Source organism: Onychostoma macrolepis, chromosome 15, assembly GCF_012432095.1.
Source record: "Onychostoma macrolepis isolate SWU-2019 chromosome 15, ASM1243209v1, whole genome shotgun sequence".
Lineage (NCBI taxonomy): Eukaryota > Metazoa > Chordata > Actinopteri > Cypriniformes > Cyprinidae > Onychostoma > Onychostoma macrolepis.
Window position 1 is genome coordinate 28,184,418 of NC_081169.1, and position 12,629 is coordinate 28,197,046.

Sequence of the window (12,629 nt, forward strand, 5' to 3'; positions counted from 1 at the left end):
TTATTTTTACGCAGAGATTGGTAGGTCAATTAAAATCATCTAGAAATACTTGCTGCATTATATGTCAATGGTGCCGCTTCAGAAATGGGGAAAAGCACTTTTTTCCCTGGTGTCTGCATGCCTGTAATTCAAGACATAAAGATATCTCAGTGTCCTTTTATAAACTGGTTCTTATTTTTTTCTTTTGGTATCTTCATTTTTTAAGGCCTTATGGTTCATTTGGTTTATCAGAAAGAAATAAGATGCATTTCTATTTTCAAGATTATTTGTTCTTCAGACATTTCTCTTTAAATATTTTCTTTGTCACTACTTATCTTTGTCTTTCTTCATTAAAAATATGAGCAAAACCAAAAATTTGGGTTGGGAAATTTTGTGAAATTTGGTTGATTTGACACATAATAACTATATACTATGAGTTTTTCAAGGCTGACTCGCTGTAAACAGCACCAGAAAACACACAATGAAGTGAGAGATCATGTGTGTTGTGAGTGTGGGAAGAGCTTTACTGCAGCTGGTGATCTGGAAACGGCACCAAAGAATTCATACTGGAGAAAAACCTTACAAGTGCTCATATTGTGACAAGAGTTTCACTGAGTCTGGAAACCTGAAAGTACATGAGTGAGTTCATACTGGAGAGAAGCCATATATTGCATAAATGCAGAAAAAAAGAGACTAATATGCCATATGCTTAACAATAAATATTCAACTAACGTGTCCACCAAAGAGTTTTTAGCCAGCTGAAAAAATGTCAGGCTCTCTTCTGAGAACGATCAGCTGGTGGTGTCTGTCTTATTAAAACCAGGGCCTGTATGTATGAAACTTAGAATAAGAATAGTCTTAAGCTTTGACTTAAGTGTCAAAACATTCTTAGTAAAAAGTAGGACTTTTCTAAGAGTAGGAGACTTTTATAAAGAACCTAAAAGCAACTTTCAGTAAAGTCTAAGACTGATTATTAAGTGTTGACTGAGATAACTTTTGTAGTCAATGTGCCAATTTAGTTATTTTGTCACTAGATTTAATGACTTCCTCATCCCTTTAGAGACTTTTTTAAAAAGCCTAGCAACAAAATCACTTTCTTGTACAAACACTCTGAGACTCTCTCATGACGTCATAAAGGTGAGTTCACTGATCTATATAAATATAAATATAAATATAAATATAAATATAAATATAAATATAAATATAAATATAAATATAAATATAAATATAAATATTGATCATTGAACTCACCTTTATGAGGTCATCTAGCAACATTAAGTGATCAGTTTTAGCTACTTTCAATTGAATTCAATTTTTGTCCTTTGTATTTTGATGGTTTAAATTAAATGTGGGGTCATAAAAAATAAATAAATCCACACATCACTTTTGACCACTGTTGTGTTTCAATATGTGAGACCCTGCTTACTGTGTCATCACCGGTGCATTGCTGCATTTTTCCAATTTTCCAGCCAAAAAAAATCAGATGTAATTACTGCTTTCATTTCTGCAGTTAGAGCATTGACTTGCTGATTGGAAGAGGTTATTAAATTTCTTATTTTGCCAGTTACAAAAAAAAAAAAAAACTTGACAATCAAGTTTGTATCGTTTTATGAACTCCATATCATATTTTATTTCAAATGAATGAGGAAAATAAAGTGAGTTGAATCCAAGCAGTTTAAGATTTTTAGAATAGTTCTTCTCTGATTCTTCTGAAGGCGCTCTGCCTCATCATAACGAATGAGGTGAAAACAGTGAACTATTGGCTTTTCAGCAGATCATTTGATGATAGTCACCAGGAGAGATTTTTCAGTGTAAATTACGTGAAAATAATGTAAAATATGCACAGTATAAAATCATTATGTATATGGAAAATCCTCATAAAGCATAAAAACCCTGTGTGTGTGTGTTACTAGGAATTTCCAGCAGGTGTCAGCAATACACTAAAGTCTTTTCCAGTTTACCATTAATATACAAAAGAGCAAAACGACAACGAGCAGAAGAGAGAAGCCGGGAGTCGAGTGTTGAATTGTGTGATGTTTTCACCGGATGCCGAATATTTACATGTGACAGAGGTTCCTAGTTTACAGAGTTTGACTTTATACAGCTTTTCATGTCTCAACAGTTCAGCAATAAAGGTTTGGGAATATTTACATCATTCTCAGGAGAAACTCCAGGTGTAGCAGCTGAAAACTATGCCATACTACTAAAGACTTAGTTTATTTTAAAGAGGAGATCGACGACATGAGTCCAGAATAACACATGAAGACACTGAGGAACAAACAGGTTGGTTTCCATTCTCGATTATTCATTTTTGATTGTTTTAGTAGCTGTGAAATATGGATCAGTATATGGGTGATAAATGATACAGAAATGCATATAAATGATCATGATCCGGTACAGCAGTAACAAGTGAATGACTGAACTAAGCGTTTGGCACATTAAACATCTGATATCACAGACTGATGCATGATCTGTCTTGCTTTTTGCTATTAAATCAGGGCTCATATTCAGTTTTCACATTTATCCACCTTAATGTGATTGTAGCTACTTAATGTTTATGCATAATTGTCAAAATGAGCAAAGTCTATGAATTCAAACAGTTAGGTATTTTATTGCCATGATAAATGTTTACGTTTGTATTGTCAAAGTAATTGCAGGGTTTCTGCATGAGACAAGAAAAACAAAACAGTGTATCTGACAATTAGTGAAACAATAGTCTGACAGAAACAGAGCCGTAACGTTTAACTGAGCTGCTGAAAAGCCAATAGTTCCTTGTTTTCTCCTCATTCATGATAATGATGTCTGATATCTTCTGTAAATTGGCACATTAACACATTTCATTGGATTCAACAGCTTGAAACTAAGATCAACACTTTACGTGATAATCTTGACTACATTTCTAGAATTGAACCGTATGTCCTTAAAAATGAGAATATTGAAAGAAATGTTTGTTAAGAACAATTAATACAAATTATTAACTACTTAAAAGTGTACTGAGATATCTTTAATACTCGTTGAGATACAGGAGTGCAAACTTTATTTTTAAAATAAGTGCTTTCTCCCATTCTTGAACGGTCACAATGCAAAAAGTATAGCCAAAGTCAACCGACTGTATAAACAAATGACAAATCTCAGTGTAGAAATAAAATAATGATGCTTCCATCTTTCTATAGTCATTTTTCCACCCTGTAATTTGGCTCCAGATCCCAGATGAAAATGATTGTTTTGACTGTCCTCTGCAAAATAATGGATTACTCAGTAAATATCTGTCCAATATCAATTTCTTTTTCTTTTTTTTGGTCTTCATCACTACTTATGTTTGTCATTCTTCTAAATAAAAAATATGAACAGAACTTTCTAAAATTTGGTTGTTTTGACTAAAAATAAACCTGTAAGTTTGTGGGTTTGTACTGGATTTGTTTCAGTGTTGTGTAGAGATCGCTGTGATTGACACGACCAATGAAATCTTCTGAATCTGTGGTGGGCGGGGTTTGTGCTTTAACTGGGTTAAAAAGGTGAGAAATATTCACATCATCTTACATCATACAGGTACAAACTCCAGGTGCAGCAGCTGAAATCTGTCTGACTGTTAAAGATGGAGTTTATTAAAGAGGAGATTGAAGACATGAGTGATCCAGAACCATCCAGAATAAAACAAGAAGATACTGAAGAACAAACAGGTTGGTGTCCATTCTTGATTCTTCATTGACTGTTGAGAAACATTAAAGCTGCTGTTAAAAGGATTTAGTGGCTGTTAAATAACAAGCAATAGGAATGATAAATGATCATCTATATGATTATATCCACATTTTAATTTTATTAACAAGGAATGACAGAAATAACCTTTGGCACATCAAAGATTTAGGCCCGTATTCACAAAACATCTACAGGCTAAAAGTGGCTCATAACTCGCCAATTTAGGAGAAAATCTTAAAAATAATGGGCGTGTCAGTTTAGGACTCTTATTTTTGCTCTAAGAGTATTTCACAAAGCGTTTTAGTTGTGTAAGTTAAATCTGTGAAACGTTAGGAGCAGTGAAGAGGACTCAAAGTCACTAAGATCAAACCACAAACTATCCTCAAATAGCTGTTGCGGCAATCTGCCTCAGAATGTAAACATTTTAAAAACATTTGACGATAATGTGCTTTTAAAAAGGTATCGCCTTTGGTTTTGGAGGTTACCCCAACTCCAGATTTTCCTTTGATTATATCCTTGTTTTCATTAATCAATTGGGCAAGAAGTAACAGCTGTTCTTGCGTCCAGTTTGGTTTTCTTTTTTGTTTGCATGTCTTACTATCAGCCATGATTATTCTACTCTGTTAATTAAAAGGCTTTTTATATGCATATTCATTTTTTAAAAAAAAATTTTATGAGAAGCATACAGGCTGACAATTACCTGAACACATATATATATTTTTATATTGGTTAATTAGTGGCACTTAGCTTGCATTTTAAAATCTTTATTTGAATGTAGCAATACATTTTTATTTTTATTTTTAAACCTTTATTTGAATATGGCAACATAACACTCTGCATATTTCTATGAATAAATCTCTGACAGAGACCCCTCCTATCGACCAATCACTGTGTGCATAGTTAGTAAGCATGCTGGCATCATCCATAGCAACGAGGTCAACCCCGCCCCCTTATTTACTCTGAGCTTAAGACTTCTATCTATTCCTTAGTAAAAGTTTGTCTCAGAAGCTTTGTGAATAAGTTTTAAGAGAAAACTCTTAGCTAAAAACTTTTACTCCTATTTAGGAGAACTCTTAGTGGTAAGATAAAATATTTTGTGAATATGGGCCCTGATCCTTCATACAGATAAATATTTAACCTCTTTTGGTTTCTGCTATTAAATCAGGGCCCGTATTCATAAAGATTCTAAGAATCCTCTCAGAGAGCTCCTAATTTATCTTAAAAATTTCTAACTAGGAGTCTTTGCTTAAAAGTGATTCAGGAACAATCTGAGAGTAACTCTGAGCGAAACGCAAAAACTTTTATCTTAGTGAGGAGGCGGGGCTGACCCTGTTGCTAGCGATGACAGTCTTTTGAAGACTGTGATTGGTTGGTTGTCCAAGAAGGAAATAAAAGAGCGCTTTTAAGAGTAGGGTTTATTATAAGCCTTCACTTTGAAATTACAGGCGTAATTTTTCCTGTTTACCATACTCAAATCATCGCTGCTGCAGAGTTGCATTTTTCCAGGTGCCAAATATGTTAATGTAGTTAATGTAGTGATTACGTCCATTTCTGGCGCTATGGCATTTCTGCGCGGTGTCGGAGATGTTAACGTGTCTCTAATAAGATCGGTCACAAACATGATTCCTGCATGATCTAATGTGTAGCGTCTTATTAATTCACTGTCATGCATTATGTGCAACACATTTCTTCTCCCTCTTCATGTTTAGTCCATTTTCTCCACTGCTAAAGAAAGCCTGTTAAAAGTCCTCATTCGTACTCCTGACAATTTTGGATTTTAAGACCTCTTTTAAGGGTTAATATGCTTTCTGAATTACTTTTTTCTTTACTAGGATCTTTTCTTTAATTTTAAGAGGAAACACCCACATTTCTAAGAATTTTCTTAGAATATTGTTACTAGGAGCAACTCTTAGCACTAAGATTTTTCATGAATACGGGCCCAGGTTCACTGATTTTAAACACACCATTTCTTTATTTTAGACTGGATAGAAGTAAAACAACAAAGACATGAGGTGGATGAAGTGAAGAAGGAACACTGTAAAATTAAAGGCAAACAGCTACAGACCTGCTCTCAGTGTGGAAAGAGTTTCAGACGCAACGGAGACCTTAAAAGACACATGAGAGTCCACACTGGAGAGAAACCGTACACATGCCCTCAGTGTGGAAAGAGTTTTGCTGATGCATCAAATCTCCGTTATCATCTGCACATTCACTCTGGAGAAAAACCATTTAACTGTGATCAGTGTGATAAAAAGTTTATTTCATCATCAAGTCTAAAAGCACACATGACAGTTCATTTAGCTGAGAAACCTCATGTGTGTTCTTTCTGTGGAAAGAGTTTTTCATGGCTGACCAGTTATAAACAGCACCAGAAAATACATGACGAAGTGAGAGATCATGTGTTGTGAGTGTGGGAAGAGCTTTACTAGAGCTGACCGTCTGAAACAGCACCAAAGAATTCATACCAAGCGCTCATATTCTGACAAGAGTTTCACTCAGTCTGGAAACTTGAAATCACACGAGCGAGTTCATACTGGAGAGAAGCCGTATCACTGTACTCAGTGTGGAAAGAGTTTTGCTGGTTCATCAGGTCTCAGTTATCATCTGCTCTGTCACTCTGGAGAAAAGCCATTTAACTGTGATCAGTGTGGTAAAAAGTTTATTTCATCATCATGTCTAAGTAAACACCTGAAAGTTCATTCAGGTGAGAAACCTCATGTGTGTTCTTTCTGTGGAAAGAGCTTTTCAAGGCTGACTCACTGTAAACAGCACCAGAAAACACATAGTGATGTGAAAGATCATGTGTGTTGTGAGTGTGGGAAGAGCTTTACTGCAGCTGGTGATCTGAAACAGCACCAAAGGATTCATACTGGAGAAAAACCTTACAAGTGCTCATACTGTGGTAAGAGTTTCATTTGGTCTGGAAACCTGAAAACGCATGAGCGAGTTCATACTGGAGAGAAGCCGTATCACTGTACTCAGTGTGGAAAGAGTTTCTCTCAGTCAAGATCTCTAGTGTCTCATGTTAAAAAGCATTGTTCTGTGTCAGAGTGAGCAAATGTTTTCTACAGATTCAATATTTCAAGTCAACAACGTGAGATTCAGATACAGTAAATATGAGATTAGCTCAAATTATTAGTTTTGTTGTGAAATGTCACAAGATTTGTGGAGATGTTTTTTGTTGGAGAACAGCAAAAGTATTTAGTTACTTTAATCTTACATTGATGTTTTCTATTCTTTGATTGAATGCCTGCTCATCAAGACATTGACAAAGAAACACCCAAATTAAACTGAAAAATCTGTAACAAAAGATGCAGTGCAATAAATATTATATATGCAACATGAAAGTTGCATAGGCTCTGTATAATGATGCAAATAAAAGTTTCATTTCACTGACATCTCTGATTAAGTGTGATTTTTATTGATGTGTTAATCATTATAGTATTTTAGGTATGTTCAGTAATAGATTTTATTTGTGATGATCCTGTAGTTTGAAAATGAAGTTAGAAAATTAAATGTGTTTAATGTGTCACTTTACAGAAGATCTCAGACATCATCATAATGAATGAGGAGAAAACAGGGAACCACTGGCTTTTCAGCAGCTCAATTGATGATCGTCTTGTTGTCAAGAGAGATTATTCAGCGTAGATTATGTGAAAATAATGTAAAGTATGTTCAGTATAAAATCATTATGCATATGGAAAATCCTCTTAAAACATGAAAACCCTCACAATGCTCAACAAATGCTCACAAAACAAGCATAGGCTACTGCGTCCACCAGCGACACGCAGCGACAAAGCAACACAATCCCATTCATTTGAAGAGAGAGCTATCGATTTGCGGCAACACGAGCGAGTGACAGAATTTGGGCGACGCAACAAAGTTGAGATCTGTTTGAACCAATAGGCGTGAAGTCAGTGGACCGATCTGTTACTACATTCTGTTGTGGAGTGTCAAGGCATGTCCTATAATTTTATGACAAGAGTTTTATCCTTCACGTTAAAGTAAATGATAAAAATTAAAGACTGCAGAAACCATACCTGCACTCTTGACGATGAAAAGCATTAATTAGAATTTTCATTCAGCCTGTCTGCTGTTTTTGTTCACACCAGATATATATTATATAAAATGTTTTGGTTTTGTCAAAATGTGATTATTTTCTCTGATCCAGTTAAATGCTGATTTAACTGATCAACTCAATCAATGTCAACCTGACAAGTCACCTGTCAACAAAATTCAGAAGAAATTCACAAAAACTGACTACATTCAGATCACAGCTCTTTCTGATGAAAGAAATACATAAATGAAGAAAGCAAAAAAAAAAAAAAAAAAAATATATATATATATATATATAATGTAATGGTTGAATATGCACTGAGTAATCCCATATTTTGAGGAGCTAAATCATGGGTGAAAAAATAGGCTACTTCAAAAAGATTGTAGCATCATTATTTTATTTTTACGCAGAGATTGGTAGGTCAATTAAAATCATCTAGAAATACTTGCTGCATTATATGTCAATGGTGCCGCTTCAGAAATGGGGAAACGCACTTTTTTCCCTGGTGTCTGCATGCCTGTAATTCAAGACATAAAGATATCTCAGTGTCCTTTTATAAACTGGTTCTTATTTTTTTCTTTTGGTATCTTCATTTTTTAAGGCCTTATGGTTCATTTGGTTTATCAGAAAGAAATAAGATGCATTTCTATTTTCAAGATTATTTGTTCTTCAGACATTTCTCTTTAAATATTTTCTTTGTCACTACTTATCTTTGTCTTTCTTCATTAAAAATATGAGCAAAACCAAAAATTAGGGTTGGGAAATTTTGTGAAATTTGGTTGATTTGACACAAAATAACTATATACTAAAGGTTTTTAAAGGCTGACTCGCTGTAAACAGCACCAGAAAACACATAATGTTCATGTCTGGTGACTGGGCTGGCCAATCCTGGAGCACCTTGACCTTCTTTGCTTTCAGCAACTTTGATGTGGAGGCTGAAGTATGAGAAGGAACTTGACTGTTTTCTGTGTGAATCTTGGGTCCATGCGGCTTCCAATAGGTCTTCTGCAGTATTTGCGATGATTGAACTGCATCCCAATCGTCGCAAATACTGCAGAAGACCTATTGGCCAGCACAGTCACCAGACATGAACATTATTGAGCATGTCTGGGGTAAGATGAAGGAGGAGGCATTGAAGATGAAACCAAAGAATCTTGATGAACTCTGGGAGTCCTGCAAGAATGCTTTCTTTGCCATTCCAGATGACTTTATTAATAAGTTATTTGAGTCATTGCCGAGACGTACGGATGCAGTCCTCCAAGCTCATGGGAGTCATACACAATATTCATTCTTTTTCCACTGCACCATGACTTTATGTTCTGTACTGTACATTATTTCTGTTAAGTGACAAGACTTTTGTCTAAGCAAAGTCTGACCTTTCTGTCCTAATTAAATAATTAAAAATCAAGGCACGATAAGATTTTATTTTGGTAAAATAAGCGTAATCTAGAGGCCTTTGCCTTTCATATAAGCCACTTCTGATTCCAAATGATCAACTAGAAGTCAAGTTATTATTTGTTGTTCCTACAACTTGGATAGGCGACAAGACTTTTGTCAGGGGGTGTATACTAAGGGTTTTTCAAGGCTGACTTACTGTAAACAGCACCAGAAAACACATAATGAAGTGAGAGATCATGTGTGTTGTGAGTGTGGGAAGAGCTTTACTAGAGCTGACACTAAAGAACTAGAGCTAGACATTACTAAAGAATTCATTCTGGAGAAAAACCTCACAAGTGCTCATATTGTGACGAGTTTCACTGAGTCTGGAAACCTGAAAGTTCATGAGCGAGTTCATACTGGAGAGAAGCCGTATCTACGGTGGCCGAGAGAGCTCAATGTGCTGCAACTTCAGAAAACACATGCAAATAGAAAAAGCACCAGCAAATCAAGAAAACATCTTCATCAGTTTGAGAGCAGGTGCTGCAAATGCTCACAACGCGTTTCTTTGTTTGGTTGTGTTGTGAGCATTTGTAGCGCATGTTTTGACTAAGTTGTTTTCTTAATTTGCAGGTGTTCTTTCTATTTGCAGCGCGTTGAACTCTCTCGGCCACCGTACGTATCACTGTACTCAGTGTGGAAAGAGTTTCAGTCATTCAGTAACTCTAGTGACTCGTATTAAAAAGCATTGTTCTGTGTCAGAGTGAACAAATGTTTTCTACAGACCCAACATTTCAAGTAAATATTATGAGATTCAGATACAGTAAATATGAGATTACACTGTAAAAAAAAAAAGTTGAGCCAATTTAAAATTTTAAGGCAACAAGCTTCAGCAGATTTTTGAGTTTTCTCAACTTGTCGTTTTAAGTTTATACAACAAAAATTTGAGAATCTCCCACAAAAATAAGTTGAGCAAACTCAAAAATCTGCTGAAGCTGGTTGCCTTCAAATTTTAAGTTGGCTCAACTTTTTTTTTCTTTTTTTGTTTTACAGTGTAGCTCAAAATATAGATTAGCTGCAAAATATTTAATATAGCAAATGTATTTACTCACTTTATTCTTACATTGATGTTTTTTTTCTTCAATTGCCTGATCATTAAGACACTGACAAAGAAACACCCAAATTAAACTGGAAAAATGTGTAACAAAAGATAGTTATTTATAAAATTATTATATAGCCTATGCAAAATGAAAGTATAAAGTATAGGCTCTGTATAATGATGCAAATAAAATTTACATTTCACTGACATCTCTGATTATGTGACTGTTATTGATAGTCAATTATAATATGTTAGTAATGTTCAGTAATAGATTGTATTTGTGATGATCCTATAGTTTGTCTGTTGACACACAATGAAATGTGTTTAATGTGCCAATTTACAGAAGATCTCAGACATCATCATAATGAATGAGGTGAAAACAGGGAACTATTGGCTTTTCAGCAGCTCATTTGATGATAGTCTTGTTAGGAGAGATTATTCAGTGTAAATTACATGAAAATAATGTAAAATATGTACGGTATATGGGTCTCATGGGTAAATTATATTTGCGCGTAAACACATCTTACCGAAAAAGCAAAGTTTGGCTCTCGTATATTGCATAAATGCAGAAAAAAAGAGACTAATATGCCATATGCTTAACGATAAATATTCAACTAATGTGTCCACCAAAGAGTTTTTAGCCAGCTGACAAAATGTCAGGCTCTCTTCTGAGAACGATCAGCTGGTGGTGTCTGTCTTATTAAAACCAGGGCCTGTATGTATGAAACTTAGAATAAGAATAGTCTTAAGCTTTGACTTAAGTGTCAAAACATTCTTAGTAAAAAGTAGGACTTTTCTAAGAGTAGGAGACTTTTATAAAGAACCTAAAAGCAACTTTCAGTAAAGTCTAAGACTGATTCTTAAGTGTTGTGAACTAAGGACTACAATGATGTCAACACAAAATAACTATATACAATGTCTGACCTCGACCTCTGAATCAGCCAATAGTGAGCCTGCTCATGTAAAGTCACAGCAGCACACCAATCATTTAATGTAACTACAATAAAATTATTCAGTTAAGACAATGAAATATTTTGATCATAAGATCATAATTTTTGGCCATGCTGTCATACAAAGAAAATATGAACACATGCAAAAACAAGAGGACCAATGAAATATTAATAACTTATGTTGTAGTCAACGTGCCAATGTTTCCAATTTAGTTATTTTGTCACTAGATTTAATGACTTCCTCATCCCTTTAGAGACTTTTTAAAAAGCCTAGCAACAAAATCACTTTCTTGTACAAACACTCTGAAACTCTCTCATGACGTCATAAAGGTGAGTTCACTGATCTATATAAATATAAATATAAATATAGATCATTGAACTCACCTTTATGAGGTCATCTAACAACATTAAGTGATCAGTTTTAGCTACTTTCAATTGAATTCAATTTTTGAAATGTGGGGTCATAAAAAAATAAAATAAAATAAATCCACACATCACTTTTGACCACTGTTGTGTTTCAATATGTGAGACCCTGCTTACTGTGTCATCACCGGTGCATTGCTGCATTTTTCCAATTTTCCAGCCAAAAAATAAAATAAAAATGTAATTACTGCTTTCATTTCTGCAGTTAGAGCATTGACTTGAGTGGAAGAGGTTATTAAATTTCTTATTTTGCCATTTTTCTTTACAATCAAGTTTGTATCGTTTTATCAACTCCATATCATCATATAACTCAAATATGTCATATCTTCGCTGGAAAGTGTTTGTCTCCTTCTCTTTGCTGCCATCTTGTTACTCCAAACTAGGTTAGGAGACCTCTTCAGCTCTCTTAAATAATTTAGGAGCTGAGATAGTCTTAACTCTTATTCTTAAGTCTAGGAATAAGAGGAAAATTAGGTCATTCTTAGAATTTTGACACACTTAGGACTAAAATATTACTCTGAGCGGTTTTATACATACGTCCCCAGATGTGACTGTATCTGTTTGAATCTTGCATAGGCCTACATTGTTAGGATTATGTTGTAGAGCGCACTACTACAACGATGTATTTGTAATGTGCAGCTTTGTTTTTAAACTTTATTGTTAATAAATGTAGCCTATATTGATAGGAAATATGATTTATATATGTGTATAATTTAGTTCAGCGATGTTATACAGTATAGGCTAATCTTTTGTATTTTCTACATTTCTTTGTAGGAAACCACACACACACACACATGAACAGCATCCCAAATTTGTAACGCACATGATATCACATGCTAGGGCTGTGCGATCGATATGACGATATATATCGGATGGACGAAATAAAAAGTCTATCGTTTCATATCATGTTCTATCGTTTATTTCATGGTGTCGCAAAATACATTGTTTACGGTAATACTTTTTAATCAGTTGGATGAGCGCGATCTTTACGCCACCCACGGGGCGTGAAGGGGAGACAGAACCAGGTGGAGAACGACCAGAACAAAAC

The 12,629-nt window shown here is 34.7% G+C and overlaps 1 protein-coding gene across 1 annotated transcript; it reads left to right on the forward strand.

Moving 5' to 3' along the window:
* The first annotated feature begins 1,935 nt into the window (after positions 1-1,935).
* On the forward strand, positions 1,936-6,083 carry LOC131554241 (zinc finger protein 22-like). The gene is made up of 3 exons (XM_058799437.1): positions 1,936-2,262; positions 3,529-3,659; positions 5,656-6,083. The coding sequence occupies exons 2-3, from the start codon at positions 3,575-3,577 to the stop codon at positions 6,081-6,083; spliced, it is 513 nt and encodes a 170-aa protein (XP_058655420.1). The 5' UTR covers positions 1,936-2,262; positions 3,529-3,574.
* The last annotated feature ends 6,546 nt before the right edge of the window (positions 6,084-12,629 follow it).

Bases quoted from the DNA above. Each gene is read 5' to 3' on its own strand.
- LOC131554241 (XM_058799437.1), top strand. From the start codon at position 3,575: ATGGAGTTTATTAAAGAGGAGATTGAAGACATGAGTGATCCAGAACCA. The intron at 3,660-5,655 runs GTTGGTGTCCAT...TCTTTATTTTAG, and splicing joins AGATACTGAAGAACAAACAG to ACTGGATAGAAGTAAAACAA.